At 44.3% G+C, this 26,139-nt stretch overlaps 1 protein-coding gene and 1 long non-coding RNA gene across 2 annotated transcripts; one reads left to right on the forward strand and one right to left on the reverse strand.

Moving 5' to 3' along the window:
- Window positions 1–9,818: 9,818 nt before the first annotated feature.
- LOC149748716 (uncharacterized) lies at window positions 9,819–18,406 on the reverse strand. Its single transcript, XR_016393811.1, has 2 exons — window positions 12,045–18,406; window positions 9,819–11,503 (listed from the first exon to the last, which is right to left on the reverse strand). It is a non-coding gene; the product is annotated as an uncharacterized LOC149748716 (long non-coding RNA).
- On the forward strand, window positions 10,948–14,276 carry LOC149748717 (serum amyloid A-2 protein). The gene is made up of 3 exons (XM_089915076.1): window positions 10,948–11,297; window positions 13,208–13,346; window positions 13,967–14,276. Exons 1-3 carry the CDS (start codon window positions 11,210–11,212, stop codon window positions 14,127–14,129), a joined length of 390 nt encoding a protein of 129 aa, XP_089771202.1. The 5' UTR covers window positions 10,948–11,209; the 3' UTR covers window positions 14,130–14,276.
- Window positions 18,407–26,139: the final 7,733 nt, after the last annotated feature.

Raw genomic sequence — 26,139 nt, forward strand, 5'->3', positions numbered from 1 at the left:
TCTCTTACACACACACCTCCCCACAACAACACTAAATGTGCAAACACATACGTACACATAAATAACGCACCCCAAAATAATAACGATTATAAAATAAGAATCGATAAACCTGTCCGAGTCACATAAAAAATTTATAATGGAAGATAAGAGGAAAAAATATGTCCCTAATCTTTTTTCTGCTGCGGCCTCTCCCGTCGCCGAGCACAGGCTCCGGACGCGCAGGCTCAGCGGCCATGGCTCACGGGCCCAGCCGCTCCGCGGCATGTGGGATCCTCCCGGACCGGGACACGAACCCGCGTCCCCTGCATCGGCAGGCGGACTCTCAACCACTGCGCTACCAGGGTAGCCCAGATGTCCCTAATCTTTAGGTGCCATATTCCATCTGTTAATAATCCTATTCTGACCTTTTCTTTTCCATATGATTTCTTTTTCTCTCAGGACGGCATTTCTTTCAGTGTTAAACAATGTGTTTCCAGCGCTTGACCTTGAAAACTATAGGCCCTACTCGTCTCTGGCAAAAGAAGTCTCCTCAAGATAAGAAATAGAAAATGTTCCCTCTCTCCTGGAGCTGCAAGAATAGCAGATAGGATCACAAAAACTGTATCCAGAAAAGTTATTTCTAACAGAGGAGTATTTTAAAAAAACAACAACAACAAAAGAGACATCAGAGATTGTCACTGTGTCCTGTGAGAGCAACCCTGTAATACTTTATTTATCATTTAGACACTAATCTGTGTATTTGAAGCAAAATTCTTTTTTGATGGAAGCTTTTAGACTGGAAAACTGGATAGCTGGGTCATGCCAAGGCAACGGCACTGAGCTATAGAAACCCTCAAAACTGTTGGAGGGCATGTGGGCAGGGCTGCCCTCCTGGACAGCAGAGTGACACTTCACAGTGAAAACAAGGATGTGCACGCCAGCAATATCACTCTTTTGATATACATGGCACATTGCGGATGTCATCTTTTTTCTGGTCTAATGCATGTAACGTCTGCTTGTTTCATTTGCATTTTTCTGGTTACTAATGATTTGTGCATCCCTCTGTGAGCTTATTACTTGTGGTGTGTTGTCTGTAAACTATTTTTTGTGTACCTTTCACCCATTTTTCTATTGGGGTTGCCGTCTTTTTCTTAATGATTCACAGAAGTTCCTTGTATATTTGAAATATTAATCCCTTGCCGTAATTTAGACGTTGTCTTTTCCCATTCTCTATCTGAAAATAAATTCTTAATTTTCATGTAATGAAATACCATTTTATGTCTTGTGCTTTTGAAGTTTTCTTTTTTTTTTTTTTTGTGGTACGCGGGCCTCTCACTGTTGTGGCCTCTCCCGTTGCAGAGCAAAGGCTCCAGACGCGCAGGCTCAGCGGCCATGGCTCACGGGCCCAGCCGCTCCGCGGCATGTGGGATCTTCCCAGACCGGGGCACGAACCCGTGTCCCCTGCATCGGCAGGCGGACTCTCAACCACTGCGCCACCAGGGAAGCTCGCTTTTGAAGTTTTGTTTAAGAATTTTTTCCTCATCTCTACATCACAAATACATTATTTGATATTCTTTTCTATTAACTTTATAGTTTTACCTTCATGTTTATGTATTTAATACTTCTGGAGTGAACATTTGTATACGTATTAGGTAAGGATCCAGTTTTATTTTTCTCTTTCCAAAACTATTAAGTAACCCATCCTGTCTTCAATGATTTGTGATGTCTCCTTGATCGTACACTAATGTCCTATATGTGTGACCCTAGCTCTGTACTCTCTATTCTATCCCATTGGTCAATATATCTTTTGTTGAGCAAATACTACTGTTTTTTACTGTGCTCTTCTGTACATCTTAACACCTCGTATGGTAAGTGCCTCTTCTTAATATTCTCCTTTTTTAGGATTGACTTTTGTATGCATGAACCTTTACTTCTTGATATGAATTTTGGAGTAATTTTCTTCAGCTCTGGGAAAATTCAACTGGAATTTTCATTAGAATTGCATTAAATTTGTGGATTAATTTGTGGTAGAATCAACATGTCTACAATATTAAGTCATCCCATCAGTGAGACAGGAACTTCTCTCCATTTGTTTGAATCATCTTTTAAGGTGTTTATTAGAGGTTTGAAATCTCCATTGTGGTGCTGTGTATTACCGGTGAAACCAGTCCTTAGGAATTTTATAGTTATGTTGTTACCATGAATAGTTTATTATTATTAATCATATTTTCCATTTTGTTATTTCTGCTATGGAGAAATGATCTGGCTTTTGGATCAAGTGTTGGGCAACCTTATTAAATTTCCTTAGTAATTCTATAGTTTGTTGATTTGGTGTGCTTTTTGAGGTTGAAGAGTATACTAACTGCAAATATGACAGTTTCATCTCTGCCTTTCCAATCCTTGTATCTCTTACTTTTGAAATTTTCTGTGGCATTGGCCAGGGCTTCCAGAGCTGTGTTACACAACAGTGGTGATAGTAGCATTCCTTTTCTCATTCCAGATCCTGAACGGGAATGAATTAAAGGTTTTTCCATTAAATAAAATATGTGCTGTAGCTTTCTGGCAAATAACCTTATAAAATTAAGAAATTTCACTTTGGTACGTAGTTTTCTAAAGGATTTTTAAAAAGAAACCATAAATATGCCTTCAGCTTTATCAAATGCTTTTTAAAAATCAGTTGAGATAATATTATTTTCTCCTTTAAGCTATCATTGTGGTGAATTACATTGATTCTGTAATGCTGGCATTCCAAGAATAAACCGCACTCAATTATGAGGCACCTTTAATACTCATATTTGGTTTGGTAACACTATGCTGTGTTTTGAATTTTTTGCACCTTTGGAATTGAAATGGGACTATTGTTTTCTTGTACTGTCCACTCTTGTTTTAGAACCAAGTTACTCCAGCTTCTTTAAAATGGCTGTCCAACTTCATTCTTTATCGGTTTTCTACAACAATCTGTGTAACTTAGAATTAACTGTCCCCTGAGATTTTAGCAGACTGTTTTGAAAAACCATCTGGCTTTAGTGGAGGATACTGGGAGGAGAGATCTTTGACAACCACTTCTACTTATCTAATACTTATTTGTTTTCCTAAAGATGTCTATGTCTCTTTGCATCAAAAGGATGCTTACTTAAACAAATAACCTTGAGGGTGTTAGTTCATCTAAATTAACAAACGGTGTGTCACCGGTAGGTTGATTATATGAATACCTGAGAACAGTGACTCTGTATTAAGCCCAAATTTGAACAAGGAAAGGGGAACTCAGATTAATCTCATTTGGGTCTATATAGGGAACCTCTGTCTCTGTGCACTGGTTCTAACCAGCTCAGAATAATGCTGCTGAAGAGCTTTTATGCTGAGAAATGCTATAGTCGTTTAAAGGTAGGATAATTATTGGGTTTGGTTGTGTTGCAGTTATTGTTGTTGGGTTTTTTTTGCCGCGCCATGCGGCATGTAGGATCCCAATTCCCCCACCAGGGATCAAACCCACGTCCCCCGCATTGGAAAAATGGAGTCTTAACCACTGGACCACCAGGGAAGTCCAGTCGTTGTTGTTGATTGCTGTTTTGTGGCTTCTGCCAGAAGAATGCAGGTGCAGTCTTACGTGTGAGCCACCAGTGGTTGACTGAGAGGAGAAACGCGGTAGATCTGTTCTCTTAAATGGCCGTTTCTAGGTTTGATAGTGAGTTGTGTTAGACTTGTGTGTGATTCTAGGAAGTCGGTCATTTCTTTATGACACTTGCAGTCCAGTGGAGGGTGTTTTCCCGCACTCTTGGAGCATGGGAAGAGTGAGAAGCCCCCCAGAGCAGAAACCACCCACCTCCTAGCAGGTTGCCTCGCCTCAGTATTAGGGAGCTGCTGCCCTCTACCAGATAAACATATAGGCAAGTGTAGGTCCTGGTCGCAGGAAGCTCAGAGCAGCTGTGTAAAAAATGTTTCCTTTTCTGATGTATGCATTTGCCCCCCATGTTTGTTTTCTTGGGGGAGAAAATGCAGTCATATAATCAAGAGTGTACACAAGAATTTAATATTTCTTAAGTTGTTTGAATGTAATATCTCTTTTAATCTCCCTGAGTGAACTGAAGGATAGGGAATGGGGAATCCAGCCTTTCTGGTGCTGAAGCTGTGTATTTGCAGAAGCTGCCCTTGCCTCAAGGATTGGTTTGTCAGTGCCTAGAAGAACAAAGGAAAGGACCTGTGGAACTTGGAATTAGAAGTAGTCCCAGGCGTGTGCTGGGAATTAAGAGATGGCTCTCTGGAAGAAAAAACAAAAAACAAAAAACAAAAACACTGGCTTGGGTTTCCCTAGTGGCACAGTGGTTGAGAGTCCGCCTGCCGATGCAGGGGACACGGGTTCGTGCTCCGGTTTGGGAAGATCCCACATGCCGCGGAGCGGCTAGGGCCGTGAGCCGTGGCCGCTGAGCCTGCGCGTCCGGAGCCTGTGCTCCGCAACGGGAGAGGCCACAACAGTGAGAGGCCCGCGTATCGCAAAAAAAAAAAACACAACAAAAAACCCTGACTTAAGTGTTTGTCAATTTCCATGGTGTAAATACTGCCACCACGGCTAATTTCAAAAGACGAAGACTTAACAGTTGGCTTGCAAAATCCCTGAAAATGTAACAGTTAGCTCTCCTGAGCTAGTATGAGCTGATTCCAGCACACCAGAAGGTAATCCAGTTGCAAAGGGTAGAGACTACCAGCTATACCTTTGAAACTAAGTTGAAAGTTTCAAAGATTTCCCAGGTGAAAATAGGAAGCAAACCAAACTCTTTTAAAAAGCACTGGCTTGGGACTTCCCTGGCAGTCCAGCAGTTAAGATTCTCAGCTCCCAATGCAGGGGCCATGGGTCTGATCCCTGGTTTGGGAACCAGGATCCTGCATGACGCACAGCATGGCCTAAAAATAAATAAATAAATAAAAAATAAAAAGTACTGGCTTTTAAAGAAAACTCTCTTGAGAGAAAAATTAAAGTTTACTTCCCACAGTGCTTGCAAAGATAGCTACGTCATAGGTTATATATATTCTGTACCTTGAGCAAATACATTAATAAGTTACAGAAGTTGGTTGTCAGAGAATGAATAAGATAATTTTCCACTTTAAAAGATGGTTCTTAATTGAAAAAAAGCTACAACAAAGGTAAGCATTAGTGTTCATCAAAAGATACCATAAAGAAACGTTTTAAAAAAGCAAATTTATTAGACAACTTTGCAGTTGCTGGGATTAAACTTATTACTCTAAACATTGATAAATAAAGGGAAAGAAAGCATTTTAAAAGAATTAGTGCATAGCTGTACATTATAATTTTGTTGAATCGTAAGTTGGTTAAATATAAAACCAAATACATTACTCCCATGAAAATGACTGAAAACATGAAAATAAAAGCCACAAGCTGGGGGAAGATATTTCTAACATACATAATCAAAAAGGCTTTATATGAAGTATAGAAAGAGCTCCTACTAATCAATAAAAAAGGAAAAAGAAATAAATATAAATTTCACAGAAGAGAAAGTACAAATGGCCCATCAATATGTAAAAATGGGGCAGCTCATTGACGATCAGGAAAACACAAATTTAAACTACAATGTGATACTATTTATCACTCACCAACTTGACATAAAAAACAAATATGGCCTAGGATGTGGAGCAAGGGGGCCATGTATCCACTACTTGTGGGAATATAAATATATAAAATATAGAAATATGTATTGTAAATATATATATATAACCATTTTGGAAAGATAATTTGGTATTACCAGCTAAGGTTCAACATAATCATATTCTATTTCACTTCTAGGTCTCTACCATTTGAACTCTTGTACTGGGATATTTGCACAAGATTGCCAGAAGCAACACTGTAATAGCAAAACAGAAAAAACCCAAATGTTGAAATAAGCTGTGTTACATTCATGCTTGGCAATAGTCTTCAGCATTGAAAATGGAAGAACTACTGCAACAGTCATCAACATGCCTATGTCTAAAGAACATATTGTTGACCAAAATAAGCAAATGACTAGTGAATCCATACAATAGAAATCTATTTACAGAAAGTTCAAAACCTGGAAAAACCTTAAAAATGTATTGTTTATGGATATGCATATGTGATTAAAAAAAACAATTTTAAAAAAGCAAGGGAATGATAACACGAAGTTTGGGAAGGGGTTTACCTTTGGAGAAAGGGCGGGGGAAGCATGCAGCAGAGAGTGGGACACAGGGGCTTCTGTGGTGTTAGTAATATCCTGTTTCCTGGGTTGCTTGCGGGGGCCTTCCAGAGGGGGGATACTTTAAAAGTTTTAGATGGTAAAGGAATATGTTTAATTATTCTGCCACTGATCCTTCAAATGAACAAAATTACATAAATTCTAAAACTGCTCAACAAAAGATATGGTCATAGCACACATTGTTTCTTTTTTAAAAATTTTTATTGAAGTATAGTTGATTGACAATGTGGTGTTAGTTTCAGGTGTACAGCAAAGTGAATTGGTTATACACACATTGTTTCCTAAATCATTCTAGGAACTTCCAAATAATTTGTTGATTTTTTACTTGGTGTGTGTATTGTCTGGCACAGCTGAGACGAGTCAAGTGGTGCCCTTTCCGTGCATGACTTGACATGGGGTAGCAGCATGCTCCTCAGTGCTTACCCATCGCACTGAAGTTGTTGTATGATGTGTGGTCTCAATAAGTGGAGGAAGAAAGGGTCCATAGTGCCGAATGCTTTCTGTACCCTGTAAGGTAACATGTTCAATTCATTAATGCTGGGATATCATTGACATGGAACACTATATTAGTTTCATGTGTACAACATAATGATTCGATATTTGTATATAGAGTTAAAAAAAATAAGGGCCTAGGGGAGACATACGCTGGTCTCTAAGATGCGTGATCTTGGGATTCACCCCAAGGGGGGAGACAACTGTGATGGTAAGGCCAACAGATCAGCAGAAAACTGCCATGAAAAATACAGTTTGTTACTCACAGATCCCCAACGAAGGGGGCACATCACACCAAGGGGTGGCCACACGAGGAAGCACCCAGGGTGGGCCAGGGGACAGAGAGAGGGGGAGAAAACGTGACAAACGCCTTTATTGTGGTTTCTGTGGGAGGACCAGTGAGGCACGGTGAGCGGGTTTAGGACTGGCTCATTTGAATACTTTCAGCTCTCGCTCGGCATAGGGGCTGGTTGCTAGTTGTCTGCTACCTGGCTCTGGTGTGATCAGGGCAGGTGGATAGTGGCCCAGAGTGTGAGGGTGCAATAAAGGAGGTGGTTGAAGTGTGAGCTCTGGATTGGTTGGTTTGTATTTGAGAGGCTCACTCACAGGTTAGTTTACTATCACAGGTTAGTTTACTAATCTGTAAGAATTGGCTACCTCTGGGAGAAGCAGTCCCTCCAGGGGCAGGGAGGCCCCAGGATGTGAAAGCATCAAAAACACAGATACAGAATGGAAAAACATGTTTAACACAACTTCTGAGGCATCCTTGGAGTGGCTCGGGCATCTCGCTGCTGTCAGATGAGCCAGGCTGTATGAGGCTCTTGTCAGTGGATGTTGGATCCTTGCCTGGCTTGCTTTATCTTGTTGTAAATCCCTGTAATCTCTACTCTTCTACCTAAATGTCTCCAGTCTCAATCCACACCCAGCGGTCCACTCTTCCTCCTCTGCAGAATGGTCAAGGACCTAGTGAACTCCTCAACGGCAGGTTCAACTATGTTCTAGAGTTCTTGTCAGTCAAAGTGCAAGTGCCTCCTCTTCTTGGCTTTTACACACATTTTTGTCCCCAGCCTGCCACTCCACAATCACAACCCAAAAAGTGCACTCTCTATGTCCTCCGCCACCTGCCTGCATCCATCCCGCGGAAGCTTCCATTCCTACATCCCCAGTGTGTTCCATCCACTGTTCACACTCCTCTTTCCCCGGTCTGCACCACACCTCAAGTCACAATCCGGTCACCTTGATGCCACAGAGCACTGGCTGCACTACTTGTGCCTGTGCAAGGAGGATGCCCATTGGGTCCTCACCATCTCTGCCACATCTCCCATGAACCGTTCCCAGGTGCAGTCCAACACCATTTTAACATTGCTGTAGGATGGTGAGATGGAGGATGGTACACACGCTTCTCCATGGGTACCCATTGCTTGATGTGAAATTGTTTCATCCAGATCTGGGTTAAGGACGATCTTCAAAGCTGTGTGGCTCTACTTCTCTGGTGCCTATTCTGGACATAACTGGTGCTGCAAACATCTCTCAGTTCTCTTGGTCCCTGGGGATGCCCTCTGGCCCAAAGACAGAGACAGCAGTCACAGTTGTCTCCCCCCTTGGGGTAAATCCCAAGATCACGCATCTTAGAGACCAGTGCATGTCTCCTCTTGGTCCTTATTTTTTTAATTTACTTATTCATGGACTTTTATTCATCCATAAAAAACAAATCTGTTGTGTCCCTAAAAAAATTCCACTGGGAATTTTTGATTAGCATTGCACTGAATTTATAAATTAATCCAAGGAGAACTGATATCTTTACTAAGTCAAAACATCGTCTCCATGAACATGACATACATCCCCCACTTTTTATCCTTTAACAAACTTAGATTTTCTCTGTAAATATTTGTGTATTTTTAGTTTTCCCTAGATAGTTAATGTTTTTGGTACTATTTTCTTTGTATTTTTTTAACTGTTAAGAATTGGTGTTGGGACTTCCCTGGTGGCACAGTGGTCAGTAATCTGCCTGCCAATGCAGGAGACACGGGTTTGAGCCCTGGTCTGGGAAGATCCCACATGCTGGGGAGCAACTAAGCACGTGTGCCACAACTACTGAGCCTGTGCTCTAGAGCCCGCGAGCTACAACTACTGAGGCCGTGAAAAACAGCTACTGAAGCCTGCACACCTAGAGCCTGTGCTCTGCAACAAGAGAAGTCACCGAAGTGAGAAGCCTGTGCACCGCATTGAAGAGCAACCCCCGTTCGCTGCAACTAGAGAAAGCCCGAGGGCAGCAACGAAGACCCAACGCAGCCAAAAACACAACAAAAAAAGAATTGGTGTAGAGAAACACAATTGATTTTTTATGTGAAACATGGCAATCTCACTGAATTCTCTTAATGGCTTCGTTAGTGTGCCATTTGATTCTGATGGGTTTTCTACGTAAAAGCTTGCATCATTTAGAAATAATGATAGTTTCATTTCTTCTCTTCCATTTCTTGTCCTCCTCATGTTTTTTGTCTTAGCAATGGGCAGGTCCTCCACGAGAATGTGAAACTGAGGTGATCAGAAGAGGACATCCATGTCTCCTTCTTGGCCTTCTTGAGAATGCACCTAAAGTTTCTTCTTTACACATAAGTTTTGCTGTAGAGCAATGATTCTCAAGCTTTTGTGTCTCAGGGTCCCATTATACTCTGAAAAATTATTGAGGACCTCAAAGAAATTTTATTTATCCCGACTCTATCAGGATTTAACACACTGGGAAAAAAAATGTTTAAGCATTTAAAAACACAATAACGTATTCTGCTGTTATGAAGTTTTATGAGGATTGAGTTAATTTATGAAAAACCCTTTGCAGAGTATCTAAAAAGTAGTCAAATAAATAAATGAATAAATAAAAACACAATAATAAATCCATTATGTTAACATAAATAATATATTTTAATGAAGATAATCTTTTTCCAGAACAAAAAGATTAATAACAAAAATAGTAGCTTTACATTTTTGAAAAGTTTTAAATATCTATCTTAATAGAAGATTGCTGGATTCTCATGTGTGATCCTGCACTCAATCTGTCACAATACATTATTTGGGTTGAAGTATACAAAAAAATTCAACATCACACACATATAACATATAGGTAGAAAACAGGAGAGCATTTTAATAGCATTTTATGATAATTCAGGCAATTCTTTGATACGATACCAAAACTTGACAAGTGGTAGTTTCTTAAAGGTCAGTTGCAATGTAGAAATCTAAAACCATATCAATGAACATTTCATGCCCAGTACACTCATGACAAAAATGAGAATGAAAAAGGAAAAGAATATCTTAGTGCTGCTGTGAAAATAGCTTTGATCCCACAGACTCCCCTGAAAGGGTCTTAAGAGACCCTCAGGTTTCCCTAGAACACACTGTGAGAACAGCTGCTATAGACTATTGGTATTTAACCTTTACCAAGTCAAGAAGCCGCTCATTATTTTATAATACCTCTCTTTTTTGTTGTCATAATAGGCGTTGACCCTTATGAAATGCATGGCTGAGAGGCTGAGAGGGCTTTCTCTGCCCTGGAGCTGAGAGCTCAGCACAGGTACACAGCGTGGTGGAAAGTGCTCGGGGCACCCACGACATTCGGTGGCGTGGCCTGTCAGTTTTGAAGCTCAAGGGCTTTACACGTGAGTTCAAAGGATTTAGTTTCTGACACAGCTGCTGTCTGGTCCAGAAGGGACCATCCTGAGGAAACGACCAGGAAAGCAAGGTCCAGGCTGGAGGAGTATCCTCTAACCACACACCTGCCAGCAGCCTGGGGGCCTCCTTCCTGGAGCTCCACACCCTCTTCTCCACAGCCCAGGTGGCCCGGGCCTCAGCCCCTCCACCCCTGACAGTGGCCACCAGGCAGAACATGCCTTCCTATTTTCTCAGGGTTGCACAATGAGGAATATGACCTGTGCATGAGGACAGCCACTGGTCTCCAGTAAGTTACCCTTTGCAGTTTTGTAGGAGAAATGACCTGCAAGGACTCTCCCCCAGGCACCAGTCCAGCTTTCCTTCTCACCCCATGACCCCAGCAGGGATGGCTCAGTATAAATACAGCCACGTGTCCCCAGCAGGTCTGCTTCACCGGGTTCAGGTGAGAAAGTTCTCCAAGGAGTGATTTCTTTGAAAACACTTACTTTAATTCTTCTATTTTGTATTTGTCCTGAATGAGGTCAGTGCTGGCAGCGTGGTGCATGGGAAATGCTTTTTGATTAATTACAGGCTGCTATAGCAAGACACAGCTAGGTCCCAGGTGCTCTCTTCTTCCACCATAGACACCTTGGTGGCCTCTTAGACAGGCTTGGGTTCAGGGTTGGTGGGTTCAGAGCTGAGGGCTAGTGGCTCCGAGTGAGGCCCTACTGCAATATTCCCTAGGTGGACCACTGAGAGTCTAATGAGAACAAGTGGAAAGAACAGCCGGGCTCTCCTCGACATACAAATCCCAAAGTGGGTGTACAAGGCTTGTCCGCGTCTCCCTGACCCCCTCCTTCCATTTCAGCACAATGAAGCTTTTCACAGGCCTCATTCTCTGCTCCTTGGTGCTGGGAGTCCACAGCCAATGGTTTTCCTTCCTTGGTGAGGCTTATGAAGGTAAGGCTGGTGGAGTGGGGGGGTGACACCCATGGGCCTCTGGGATTCACCATGAGCGCTCTTAAGGCTTGGAGCTACTGTCTTAGGCGGTGCTGCCCTATGTGGTAGAATGTGCCAGGTGTTTGGGGAGCTTTTTTTCAGACAGATTGAAAACCACAGGATTTATGTCAATCAGTCACTAGAGAAAGAACAGTCATCATTCCCAGCTGAAATGGAAGTTGAATGGAAGACATAAAATGAGTCTTGAAATGGTACAGCATTTCCCTCAGACCAATTGCATGAAGGAGGATGAAAGCTATCCATCTATTTCCCCTCTCTTCTTCTCTCCCTCCACTCATTTCTCCCTTCCTCCCTCCCTTTCCCTCTTCCTTCCTTCCTTCCTTCCTCTCTTCTTCTTCTCTTCCTTCTTACCTTCCATTTCCTAAATGGATAATTCAGGGGCCTTCAGCTTAGCTCTTGCTCCTGCTTCCTATACTCAGTGACACTGTCCCTGGTTCAGTCTGTTTCCTACCCTTTTATAGCCTTTTAACTGACAAAAAAACCCGTGTGCGACCGGGTTGGGGAACCTAATAACATATCTCAAGCTTCCAGGGGGAACTCGGCCCTTACATGCACTTCAGGGTGACCAACTCTCCCGCTTTGCCCAGGTCTGAGGACTTTTCCAGGACACTTTCAACGCTAACTGGGGCAGTTCCAGGAAAACAGGTGCAGTTCTGGTTGGGCTGGGGCAGTTGGTCACCTACTTACCTGCAGAAGACCTCCGTGAGGGAGGCATCTCCCCCCATCTGAAGGGGAGAAAGCCGAGGCTGGGAGCAGCCGAGTCCGTTGCCCAGGGACTAAGTGCCCGTCAGCAGGTGGCAGGACAGAGGTTTGAACCCAGCTGTGCACGAGGCCACAGCTCTTGCTGGGCAGACTTGTCCCAGTGCCACTCCCTCAAGCTGGGGGCTTATCAATCTCAGCTGCATGTTGGATTCACCTGGGGAGCAGTGAAAACTATTGAGCCTGAGACCCACCCCAGAGAGTGTGAGGTAATTGGCCTGGGCTGTGAGGTAGGTCTCATGGGACTTTCAGTACCTCCCCAGCTGATTGGAAGGTGTAACCAGGCTGAGGCAAAGACCCACTGCACGAGGGCTTGCTTCCTCAGGCAGCCCACATCATCAATACCGTCCACTAGAAAGTTCTCAGGATGCCATTCACGTGCCTAACAGGCAGGGGAATCAAGTCACGTTTAGCGCATTCGTGCAGCAGGAATACATTTCTTAGGCGTCAGGGCAGAGGTGCTGCCTGTCTGCCCCTTTCTCAGAATCTGTCCTCCATGTCACCTCCTCACTCACGCAAACCCCCTGGATCTTATCCTATGCAGCTTCCTTTTATAACAGTGGTTCGGGGCCAAGGGCAATTTTGTGTCCTGGAGATATCTGGCAATGTTTGGAACCACTTTTGGTTGTCACACTTGGGGAATAGGTTGCCCGTTAGTGGGTAGAAGTGAGGGATGCTGTTAAACGTGTTACAATACCCAGGACAGCCCTGAACAACAAAGAATTATCTGGCTTCAAATTTCAATAGTATGAAGCCGAGGAATCCTGCCTTATAAAGATAGCTCCCTTCTCTCCTTTAAACATATCACATAGAGCCCTAAGTGAGATGCAGTCCAGAGACAGCATCATAGGGGCCCGACAACCAGGTCCAACACAGCTGTGCCCCTCCCCCCATAACGACTCTCATTCCAGTTACCAGGAGCAGGAACCTACGCACAAAGAATGCTCTTCTCAATCTATGGCACTCATGGTGCTATAGCCACAGGATGAAACTGAGTCCGTGGAAGATTTTTCATTCCTTGATTCTTCCCTAAGGTGTGTCACAGTTTTCTGTCCACGTGACAATCCTTTCTCTATGTGCTTTCCTCCCAGGGGCTAAAGACATGTGGAGAGCCTACTCTGACATGAGAGAAGCCAATTACAAAAATTCAGACAAGTACTTTCACGCCCGGGGCAACTATGACGCTGCCCAAAGGGGACCTGGGGGCGTCTGGGCTGCTGAAGTGATCAGGTACCAGGGGCCCTGAGGATGCAGGGATGGGTGTGAGAGCCTCGGGCAGCCAGGAGGGGCCAAGCCCTGGAGAACTTCCTGTGGGGCTGTGGCCTCTCCTCCTCTTTGTGTAATTTTTTTTTTTTTTCCGGAACACGGGCCTCTCACTGTTGTGGCCTCTCGCGTTGCGGAGCACAGGCTCCGGACGCGCAGGCTCAGCGGCCATAGCACACGGGTCCAGCCGCTCCGCGGCATGTGGGATCTTCCTAGACCGGGGCACGAGCCCGTGTCCCCTGCATCGGCAGGCGGAGTCTCAACCACTGCACCACCAGGGAAGCCCTGGCCTCTCCTCCTCTTATCCACCCTCACCCTCCGTGTCCTGTGTGGGGTCTGAGTGGCTGAAGAGCAGAGCAAGGCTGGTGGGACAGACGATTCCCAAGCCTCCCCCATAGGTGCTGTTCACCCAGCATAAGGGGACCTGCAGGGCTGAGGTGGGCTGAGCCCCGGCAGCCTCAGGCTTCATCCCCTCTTTCCTAGCTCCTGTCAGAGTCCTTGATTCCTTGGAAAGAGGAGAGATGGGGAGGGTGGGTTGTTGCTCCTCAGCCCTGGAGCAATCCTCTACCTGCCCTCCTCCATTCCAGCGATGCCAGAGAGAATCTTCAGAGAGTCACAGACCTTTTTCAGCATGGAGACAGTGGCCACGGACTGGAGGACTCGAAGGCCGACCAGTTTGCCAATGAATGGGGCCGGAGCGGCAAAGACCCCAATTACTTCCGACCTGCAGGCCTGCCCGACAAGTACTGAGCTGCCTCTCACTCTGCTCAGGAGACGACGGGGCTGTGAGCCCCCAAGGGCAGGGATGCTGAGCTAGTGAGTTCTCTGTCCACAGAAGCCAGCAGATCTAATAAATGCTTAAGACATTGAATGTTGAAAACCGTGTGTTATTCTTTGATATAAGGACAGCCTGTTTGTTCCCAAGGGGTGATGGCCGGGCACCCGAGTGAAGGCCGAGTCTGTGCCTGTGTCTTGGGTGTCGGGGCCACAGTCTCAGCATCATACAGGGCAGACACCCTGCTCCACCCCTTCCCCTAATCAGACCCGCTCCCCTCCAGGCCCCTCTGGTTACAGTGGTGCTCTTTCTAGGCCCTTCTGTATTCAGGCCTCTTCACTCCCTGGCAGTTGTGTCCTGTCAGCTTCTCTGCCCTGGGGTCTAGTGCCCTCAGTTCGTCCTCAGTGGTGTCTGTGTGCGGGCAGGGGACACAGCCTCGGGACGACTGGATCGTGGAATCCTGCTCCAGCAGCTGCACCTTGATCTTCTCTTCATTTCTCAGCAACACCTACAAATCCATCTATGAACCAATTTCTGTCTGTGCCATCCAGAAGTGCCTCCAACGCTGTTTCCCTTCACTCTATATTCCTTGCCTTATGCAAGTGTCCAGGAATAAACATGTCCACAAACGGAGGCATAGGGACAACATCAAGATTAAGTATCAGGAGGTTTTGTATTGCATTGGATATGTATCAGGTCCTTGAGAAGAAGTCCTTTTCCCTCCCTGGACCCTTCCCAACAGAGGAAAGCCAGCAGCATGTTACTCTTTTTCCAGTCATGCCGCATGGCTTGTGGGATCTTAGTTCTCCCCCCAGGGATTGAACCCAGGCCCACGGCAGTGAGAGCTCCAAGTCTTAACCACTGGACTGCCACAGAAGTCCCAGCATGTTACTTCTTATTGAGGAAAACAGTGTCTAATAAAAGGGGTTTGGGCCTGTTAGAGCACAGGAATTACGTGCGACTCTATAAATCACAAATTCCTAGATAAACCAATAACCTTCTTCCTTGGATAAAAATTTGGTTTTGGTGTTTGGTTTTTTCAGATTACAGATTCCAAGAAGTAAAATGATCTAACACTTTAAAGAGTGGGGAACAGGGGCTTCTGTGGCGGCACAGTGGTTAAGAATCCACCTGCCAATGCAGGGGACACGGGTTCGAGCCGTAGTCCGGGAAGATCCCACATGCCGCAAAGCAACTAAGCCTTTGCACCACAACTACTGAGCCTGTGCTCTAGAGCCCACGAGCCACAACTACTGATCCCACACGCCACAACTACAGAAGCCCGCGTGGCTAGATCCCGTGCTCTGCAGCAAGAGAAGCCACCGCAATGAGAAGCCCACGCACCACAACGAAGAGTAGCCCCGCTCGCTGCAACTAGAGAAAGCCCACGTGCAGCCACGAAGACCCAATGCAGCAAAAAAAAGAAAAAAAAACAAAACGAAGAATGGTGAATAGACTTCTGTATCCAACTTTTATTTCAAGTAATAAAAGGCCTGATTATTAAATTTTTCCTATTTACAATAATTTGGAGAACTTGCTTTATCCAAACTTTCAAGTCATCCTTTCTCCTACTTTTCCTTTCTTTCCCCTCATTTTGCAAAACTCTGTACCTTCAATACCTGGGATAGAAATCTAATAGTGAACATTCTCATAACAGGAGTCTCCTTATAACCTGGGGTCTGTTGAGACTTTACCACTAGAGCCCTAAACTCAGCAGTGCTTTGAGCCTGTTCTTGCCAGCCAATCTGCCACCACACTCTCCCTAATCCCAGTTACCCTGCTCCTGCTTTATTTTGTCAGACTCACTTTTCTGAGACACAGCCTCTACATACACCTCTGACAGTGCGTTCTGATGGGAACTGTATGAGAAAGTTCTCCTGTGACTAACTACCTTATAGACACAGTTATTCTTCCTCCTTGACAAGGAAATTAAACTTGTCTTTCCCCTACAGAGATCATTTCATCATGAATCGTCTCCCCTTAGGAGTGCTCCTGAATCCCACTTTCAGAGTAGAAGTGTGTGCCGGTTATCAGTTTATTTACTCTGAACTCCACGTCCACCCTTCTTTGCCCCGCTTGTGATACTGGAACTGGTAAACATTTCTCCTGTGCCAGCTGGGCACGGTGTTAATCTCTGTCCTTTCAGGGCGCAGGAGGGACGTTGTAGGACACAAACACTTCCTGGTTTGTGCTTTCCTTCCGCCCGGCTCCTGTGGTGCTCTTCTCTTGCACAGGACACCCAGTGACACTCACGCCAGGGAGGAAAATGTGCTTGTTCCTCACATGGGCAAAACCTTGCAGAGTCCAGACAGTCAGTAACAGCTTTCCCAATAAAGCACCACATTGAAAACCCTGAGTTCAATCCACATCACTCTTCACTCTTGCACGTTTTCCTCTTCCTCTTTATAGTCAGACTTGTTGAAAACCTGCCCATATGCACTTTCTGATTCCTCGCTTCGGACTCACACTTGAACCCACACCAGCCTGTCCTCTGTCCCCACCACTCAGCAAAACAGCTCTGGTCACCACTGACCTCCATGTTGCCAAAACAATTGACATGTTTCTCTCCTCCTATCCGGAGGCCTCTGAGCCATGCTCAGCACAGTTGTCCTCTCCCTCCTTCCTGGAAGGTTCTCTCTTGGCTTCATAGTACCACACTCTCCTTTTGCTTCCCTTCAGTTTTCCTTTATCTCCTTAGCTGGGCCTTTTCATCTCCCCAAACTCTAAGTGTCCCTCAGACTTGGTTCTGGGCTCGCACTTTTTATTTCTCTGTATTCTCCCCAACAAGCGCAGCAAATAGTATCTACATGCTGACGGCTCTGAAACTTATATCTCCCCCTCAGAACCTGGTTTCCAAGCTCCATGCTTGTTTATCTGATTGGCCTCCTGAAACCTCTGATTGGATGGCTTCCAGAGATCTCACACTCTGCTTGTCCAAAGGAAACGCTCATCTCCGTCCAGAACTCTTCACTCCCAGGCCACTCCAAGTCAGCAAATGACACGACTCTTCCCTCTGTGGCTCACCCCAGATATTGGGAAATGTGCTTGATGCTTCCCTTGCCTTTACCTCCACATCCAATCCACTAGCAAGCCCTGTGATTCTACTTCCAAAGTTCATCTCTAGCCCATCAGCTTGGTCTCACGTGCACCTCCACGTTCCTGGCCACACCTGTTCTCACCTGGGTTCCTGCAACAGCTGTCTCAGTAGTCTCCCCATCTTCATGGCTTCCGCCTCTGCTTAAGTGTGTCTGTATAGTTTATCATCTAAGCCAAGTCACTTTCCATTGTGAAAGGGGCATTACTGATAATTATACCTGGATGACAGGAATAAGCTGGAACTGTCCTGGGCAAAAGAGAGCATGTAGTTACCCTACCTCTCAGTCTAGCATACAAACTATACTCAGATCATGTCTCTCCCCTCCTTAAAATCCTTCAATGGATTCCCATGTCCCTTAAAATATAATCCAGGTGCTTATCATGGCTTACAAAGCCCAGTGTGATCTGTCCCTGGCCACCCTCCAGCAGCATCTCATGCCACCCCTTCCCAAGCTCCCCACTCTCCAGTATCACCAACAAACCAAGATTTTCTTTGGCACAGGACGTTTGCAGGTGACATTTTCTCTGCCCACATACTCCTCTGCTCGCTTTTCACAAGGATGGGAATGTCCCACCTGTGGGGCTCTCCCAAATTCACTCTTTCTTGAGAGAGGCCTTCCTGGTCATCCTGGCTGACCCACTCTGGTTATTCTTTACAGTTTACCAATTTTTAACATGTGGGATTCTTTTACTCAATTTTTGGTTTATTCTTCTAATTTTTGTTTGGATTTTCTTTTGGTCCATCTTCCTCCCTTGTATTATAAAATCAGTGAGAGAAGTGACCATTTCTCTCTTGTTCACCCCTAATATCCAGTACCTGGCATATAATGGCATCTCAACAAATGCTTATTGAAAATGAATAATTGACCTAATCTGTTATTTTACTAATACAAGAAAGGTTTTCTTTCAAAGAAGGTCAGACTAGTTATAAGGAAGAGGAAGGAGCTAAGGAAGAGGGAGACAAGAAAGGTAAAGAAGAAGGAATAAGAGCAGAGTCAAGGGGAAGCAAGAGGCAGAGGGATCAAGCCCACAAAGGATGGTTAAGCCCAAGGGGAGCAGAAACTTCTCTGGCTCTGAGAAAGGAACGAGGGTGAAGAGAGTGCGGTCAGGGGATGCAGCACATTTGAGATGGACGACAGGGACCTGTGGGAATCTGGTTGTACCTGCTCTTGCTGTAGGTGAGTGTTCCCGGGACTCGTCACACTCCAGTGCGTTTGCCCGATTTCTTGTCTGTCTTTAGAGCCAGTAGGTAGGGGACCCAAGGGCAAAGGCCTGTCTCTTTTACTGTGTGTTGTCATCGTATCCACAGTGCCTGTCATAGGGCCTCACAAATAGTAGCTGCTTTATAAATATTTGTTGAAATGAATGAATAAAGTCTGAGAAGAGTATTGTTCGGAAGTGGACAGAACTGGGGGGAGGGTCTGGGAGTTGTAGAAAGTATGGATGTGGTTTGGACCTGCAGAATGTGGAAATGAGTCACTTTGAGGTGACTACTAAATCTGTACAAATATCATACTCACACCAGCCAAAATGATATAATTTTACTTCATCATAGAGAATATTCAGTTTTCTCCAACGATACTGTGCACACTCCCTCACAGAAATGAAAATGAGGAACGCCACATGCAAATAAACTGTGAGTCGTCGTGGTAGCTGATGGAAGCCTTGGGAGAAGTAAATGAATATTTTGAATTTCCAAAGTGCTGTGCTGATTATCAGAGGGGCAAGTTAGCAGGAACACTCTGCGAGGCTAGAGGAGGGGACAAAGGACACACTGTATTTCTCTGAGCCTAAGACCCTAGACTGAAAGATGTGTTACTATTTATACACCACCAAGAAAAAAGATGCTACCATTTAGATTCAGACATAATGTTTTCTTATCACTCTGAATTTTTATTTTACACTTACTGAGAGAGTTCTTTTAAACTTAGACATAGATTTTAATCTTACATCACTCTTGTGTATAAACAAAAAGGAAAGCATACACAAAATTAATCCTAAAGCGATGACAACAGTTTCATGAGTGCTGCCTGGTCATTAGTGAATGTAAGACACATCCTAATTTCAGAAATGTATAATCAAGAAATGTGTGTCCTAGAAACGATGAAATATGAGATTTAAATGTAAACCTATGCAAGTTCTCTCTCTCTCACTATATTTTCTGAGAAGAAATAATAATAAGCTTTGAGCTATTATTAATCACCAGGTGTGATGGGGGTGCTCCTGAGGTGAGGCTCAGCTTCATACCAGCCCCTCAGCCACGGAGGACCTCCCCAGGGAGGAGCAGGTTATCCACAACTGGTCCTGATGATGGTCCATGTTCCAAGCTCCCTCCTTAGCTGAGGTGTCACCTCACCTGGCGGAGCACTGCCTTTATTCTAACCCCAGAACGACTGAGGGACTCTTCTCTTCCTGCAGAGGTGGCAGATGGGAAAGAGCTCACCCCATCTCCTTCCTAGTCACACTCCACCACTGCCTCTTTAAACTCTGCTGGCATGGGTGCTCCAACCTTTTAGAAATCCCCAGAACAGTCACCGGCTCCTACACATGTCAACTCTCTCAAGAACTCCCTCACCGCACTCCCTTCTGCTTTGATAGGGGCACCAGAATGAGCTGGGAGTGTTTGCAGTGAGCATGCACCCAGCTGAGAACTGAACAGGCATTCTTCTATTCTTCTTGGCACCCTGAACCAATCTGAGGAAATCACCTATCTCCACAGATACTGCACTCCCCTCAAGACTGACGACACTGCCGTCTCTCCCTCCCTTTCCTCTGGCGTTTCCTAAGTGGACCAGAGGTGGAATGGGTTGGAGAGGTGTTGATTGCAGAGGCCGGCACTGCTGCCTCTTTGTCAGCCTTGGGAGTTTACTGAGGTCTGGCCCTGCTTCCTGGATGCCCTCTCTAGGATGTGGGGTACTTGGAGCCGCTGTGTCCTCAGCTGTGGGTGATAGAAAAGAAGCATCACTCAACAGCCTGTTTTTCACTCTCGGGTGCATAGGGAGCCCTTTCACCATTCTCTGGTTTCCCAGGTTTGCTTTTTGAAATCTGTAATTATGGGAAAGAAGACCCAGGTCCTCTCTGAGGATAGTGTGCTTGGTTTACACACACACATTTATTACCTGTGGAGTCCTGTCAAACCACTCTGTTTAAACCATAGTTGCAAAATCGCCCGTCAATGACCCACTGATACGTTTCCTGAAAGAGTTGGACAAATGGGCAATAACTCAGGCTGGCCAGCGTGCCTAGTTCCCGAACGACCTGACCTGGGAGGGAGCCAGTGCACTGAGATCATCCTTTATTCTCTGCAGGGTGGACTTGGGACTGTCCAAAATAGTCTAACAAAGAGTCTCTAAAGACCTCAATTTATCCTTCCAGTAAAGATGCCTACAGAATTCATTCGTCCTTTTATTCACTATTCAACACCCGTTTAATGATCCCCCCAGTATGTGGCAGGAACGCTTCTGGGCGCTGGGAATCTGAGATAGACAAGATCAGTGCTCTCATGCGGGTAACATAACACTGGAGAGGTATTATTAAGCTAATCAGTATTTAATGAAATTGTATTAAAATATATTGTCCAGTTATTTGTTTATGTGCTAATAACGGCTGCCAAGTTCAGGTGTCAACTCTATAACCTATGGCTAAGAATCCAAACGCCCAGTCTTCACAGGCTGGATTTGAATTTCGGCTTTGCCACTGACTGTGGTAGGTAAGGGTAGTAACATGCAAAAATGATTATGATAAGCTGTGGAGTGAAAAAGCAGAACATAAAACGATAGTATTATATCACCCTGTTTTTGTTTATGGGTTCATATGTCTACATGCACTGAGACAATAGATTGGAAACATGACGTTTCTACAGAGGTTCTTCCTGCACACCGGTCCCCCACCCCCACCACCGCGCCCGCCCCGTCTAGGCTGATGAAATTCGTATTGCTTTTATTTTCATTTTTATGCTTATTTTAAATTTTTTGATTTTCTTCAGTGAACATGTTTGTCCAATAAGATTCATTAAGTCTGCCTGTATCTAGGCATTTTCCTAGGTACTGAGTACGATGATGAAGAAAACCAACAACCCAGTTCCTGTCCTGATCGGGATTCCAAGGATGAGATAAGGAAAAACAGCAAATGTCCATTTATAATATAGTTGACTTGTATATGCCTCTCTCTCTTACACACACACCTCCCCACAACAACACTAAATGTGCAAACACATACGTACACATAAATAACGCACCCCAAAATAATAACGATTATAAAATAAGAATCGATAAACCTGTCCGAGTCACATAAAAAATTTATAATGGAAGATAAGAGGAAAAAATATGTCCCTAATCTTTTTTCTGCTGCGGCCTCTCCCGTCGCCGAGCACAGGCTCCGGACGCGCAGGCTCAGCGGCCATGGCTCACGGGCCCAGCCGCTCCGCGGCATGTGGGATCCTCCGTGCTCCGGACGCGCAGGCTCAGCGGCCATGGCTCACGGGCCCAGCCGCTCCGCGGCATGTGGGATCCTCCCGGACCGGGACACGAACCCGCGTCCCCTGCATCGGCAGGCGGACTCTCAACCACTGCGCTACCAGGGTAGCCCAGATGTCCCTAATCTTTAGGTGCCATATTCCATCTGTTAATAATCTTATTCTGACCTTTTCTTTTCCATATGATTTCTTTTTCTCTCAGGACGGCATTTCTTTCAGTGTTAAACAATGTGTTTCCAGCGCTTGACCTTGAAAACTATAGGCCCTACTCGTCTCTGGCAAAAGAAGTCTCCTCAAGATAAGAAATAGAAAATGTTCCCTCTCTCCTGGAGCTGCAAGAATAGCAGATAGGATCACAAAAACTGTATCCAGAAAAGTTATTTCTAACAGAGGAGTATTTTAAAAAAACAACAACAACAAAAGAGACATCAGAGATTGTCACTGTGTCCTGTGAGAGCAACCCTGTAATACTTTATTTATTATTTAGACACTAATCTGTGTATTTGAAGCAAAATTCTTTTTTGATGGAAGCTTTTAGACTGGAAAACTGGATAGCTGGGTCATACCAAGGCAACGGCACTGAGCTATAGAAACCCTCAAAACTGTTGGAGGGCATGTGGGCAGGGCTGCCCTCCTGGACAGCAGAGTGACACTTCACAGTGAAAACAAGGATGTGCACGCCAGCAATATCACTCTTTTGATATACATGGCACATTGCGGATGTCATCTTTTTTCTGGTCTAATGCATGTAACGTCTGCTTGTTTCATTTGCATTTTTCTGGTTACTAATGATTTGTGCATCCCTCTGTGAGCTTATTACTTGTGGTGTGTTGTCTGTAAACTATTTTTTGTGTACCTTTCACCCATTTTTCTATTGGGGTTGCCGTCTTTTTCTTAATGATTCACAGAAGTTCCTTGTATATTTGAAATATTAATCCCTTGCCGTAATTTAGACGTTGTCTTTTCCCATTCTCTATCTGAAAATAAATTCTTAATTTTCATGTAATGAAATACCATTTTATGTCTTGTGCTTTTGAAGTTTTCTTTTTTTTTTTTTTGTGGTACGCGGGCCTCTCACTGTTGTGGCCTCTCCCGTTGCAGAGCAAAGGCTCCAGACGCGCAGGCTCAGCGGCCATGGCTCACGGGCCCAGCCGCTCCGCGGCATGTGGGATCTTCCCGGACCGGGGCACGAACCCGTGTCCCCTGCATCGGCAGGCGGACTCTCAACCACTGCGCCACCAGGGAAGCCCGCTTTTGAAGTTTTGTTTAAGAATTTTTTCCTCATCTCTACATCACAAATACATTATTTGATATTCTTTTCTATTAACTTTATAGTTTTACCTTCATGTTTATGTATTTAATACTTCTGGAGTGAACATTTGTATACGTATTAGGTAAGGATCCAGTTTTATTTTTCTCTTTCCAAAACTATTAAGTAACCCATCCTGTCTTCAATGATTTGTGATGTCTCCTTGATCGTACACTAATGTCCTATATGTGTGACCCTAGCTCTGTACTCTCTATTCTATCCCATTGGTCAATATATCTTTTGTTGAGCAAATACTACTGTTTTTTACTGTGCTCTTCTGTACATCTTAACACCTCGTATGGTAAGTGCCTCTTCTTAATATTCTCCTTTTTTAGGATTGACTTTTGTATGCATGAACCTTTACTTCTTGATATGAATTTTGGAGTAATTTTCTTCAGCTCTGGGAAAATTCAACTGGAATTTTCATTAGAATTGCATTAAATTTGTGGATTAATTTGTGGTAGAATCAACATGTCTACAATATTAAGTCATCCCATCAGTGAGACAGGAACTTCTCTCCATTTGTTTGAATCATCTTTTAAGGTGTTTATTAGAGGTTTGAAATCTCCATTGTGGTGCTGTGTATTACCGGTGAAACCAGTCCTTAGGAATTTTATAGTTATGTTGTTACCATGAATAGTTTATTATTATTAATCATATTTTCCATTTTGTTATTTCTGCTATGGAGAAATGATCTGGCTTTTGGATCAAGTGTTGGGCAACCTTATTAAATTTCCTTAGTAATTCTATAGTTTGTTGATTTGGTGTGCTTTTTGAGGTTGAAGATTATACTAACTGCAAATATGACAGTTTCATCTCTGCCTTTCCAATCCTTGTATCTCTTACTTTTGAAATTTTCTGTGGCATTGGCCAGGGCTTCCAGAGCTGTGTTACACAACAGTGGTGATAGTAGCATTCCTTTTCTCATTCCAGATCCTGAACGGGAATGAATTAAAGGTTTTTCCATTAAATAAAATATGTGCTGTAGCTTTCTGGCAAATAACCTTATAAAATTAAGAAATTTCACTTTGGTACGTAGTTTTCTAAAGGATTTTTAAAAAGAAACCATAAATATGCCTTCAGCTTTATCAAATGCTTTTTAAAAATCAGTTGAGATAATATTATTTTCTCCTTTAAGCTATCATTGTGGTGAATTACATTGATTCTGTAATGCTGGCATTCCAAGAATAAACCGCACTCAATTATGAGGCACCTTTAATACTCATATTTGGTTTGGTAACACTATGCTGTGTTTTGAATTTTTTGCACCTTTGGAATTGAAATGGGACTATTGTTTTCTTGTACTGTCCACTCTTGTTTTAGAACCAAGTTACTCCAGCTTCTTTAAAATGGCTGTCCAACTTCATTCTTTATCGGTTTTCTACAACAATCTGTGTAACTTAGAATTAACTGTCCCCTGAGATTTTAGCAGACTGTTTTGAAAAACCATCTGGCTTTAGTGGAGGATACTGGGAGGAGAGATCTTTGACAACCACTTCTACTTATCTAATACTTATTTGTTTTCCTAAAGATGTCTATGTCTCTTTGCATCAAAAGGATGCTTACTTAAACAAATAACCTTGAGGGTGTTAGTTCATCTAAATTAACAAACGGTGTGTCACCGGTAGGTTGATTATATGAATACCTGAGAACAGTGACTCTGTATTAAGCCCAAATTTGAACAAGGAAAGGGGAACTCAGATTAATCTCATTTGGGTCTATATAGGGAATCTCTGTCTCTGTGCACTGGTTCTAACCAGCTCAGAATAATGCTGCTGAAGAGCTTTTATGCTGAGAAATGCTATAGTCGTTTAAAGGTAGGATAATTATTGGGTTTGGTTGTGTTGCAGTTATTGTTGTTGGGTTTTTTTTGCCGCGCCATGCGGCATGTAGGATCCCAATTCCCCCACCAGGGATCAAACCCACGTCCCCCGCATTGGAAAAATGGAGTCTTAACCACTGGACCACCAGGGAAGTCCAGTCGTTGTTGTTGATTGCTGTTTTGTGGCTTCTGCCAGAAGAATGCAGGTGCAGTCTTACGTGTGAGCCACCAGTGGTTGACTGAGAGGAGAAACGCGGTAGATCTGTTCTCTTAAATGGCTGTTTCTAGGTTTGATAGTGAGTTGTGTTAGACTTGTGTGTGATTCTAGGAAGTCGGTCATTTCTTTATGACACTTGCAGTCCAGTGGAGGGTGTTTTCCCGCACTCTTGGAGCATGGGAAGAGTGAGCAGCCCCCCAGAGCAGAAACCACCCACCTCCTAGCAGGTTGCCTCGCCTCAGTATTAGGGAGCTGCTGCCCTCTACCAGATAAACATATAGGCAAGTGTAGGTCCTGGTCGCAGGAAGCTCAGAGCAGCTGTGTAAAAAATGTTTCCTTTTCTGATGTATGCATTTGCCCCCCATGTTTGTTTTCTTGGGGAGAAAATGCAGTCATATAATCAAGAGTGTACACAAGAATTTAATATTTCTTAAGTTGTTTGAATGTAATATCTCTTTTAATCTCCCTGAGTGAACTGAAGGATAGGGAATGGGGAATCCAGCCTTTCTGGTGCTGAAGCTGTGTATTTGCAGAAGCTGCCCTTGCCTCAAGGATTGGTTTGTCAGTGCCTAGAAGAACAAAGGAAAGGACCTGTGGAACTTGGAATTAGAAGTAGTCCCAGGCGTGTGCTGGGAATTAAGAGATGGCTCTCTGGAAGAAAAAACAAAAAACAAAAAACAAAAACACTGGCTTGGGTTTCCCTAGTGGCACAGTGGTTGAGAGTCCGCCTGCCGATGCAGGGGACACGGGTTCGTGCTCCGGTTTGGGAAGATCCCACATGCCGCGGAGCGGCTAGGGCCGTGAGCCGTGGCCGCTGAGCCTGCGCGTCCGGAGCCTGTGCTCCGCAACGGGAGAGGCCACAACAGTGAGAGGCCCGCGTATCGCAAAAAAAAAAAACACAACAAAAAACCCTGACTTAAGTGTTTGTCAATTTCCATGGTGTAAATACTGCCACCACGGCTAATTTCAAAAGACGAAGACTTAACAGTTGGCTTGCAAAATCCCTGAAAATGTAACAGTTAGCTCTCCTGAGCTAGTATGAGCTGATTCCAGCACACCAGAAGGTA

This window comes from Delphinapterus leucas, chromosome 7 (genome assembly GCF_059928025.1).
Source record: "Delphinapterus leucas isolate spDelLeu-1000000601 "Yukka" chromosome 7, BTC_Dleu_Yukka2, whole genome shotgun sequence".
NCBI lineage: Eukaryota > Metazoa > Chordata > Mammalia > Artiodactyla > Monodontidae > Delphinapterus > Delphinapterus leucas.

Excerpts from the sequence above, each read along its gene's own strand:
- LOC149748717 (XM_089915076.1), top strand. The coding sequence starts at position 11,210 with ATGAAGCTTTTCACAGGCCTCATTCTCTGCTCCTTGGTGCTGGGAGTC. Across the intron at positions 11,298-13,207 it reads CCTTGGTGAGGCTTATGAAG|GGGCTAAAGACATGTGGAGA; the intron begins GTAAGGCTGGTG and ends CTTTCCTCCCAG. Across the intron at positions 13,347-13,966 it reads TGGGCTGCTGAAGTGATCAG|CGATGCCAGAGAGAATCTTC; the intron begins GTACCAGGGGCC and ends CCTCCATTCCAG.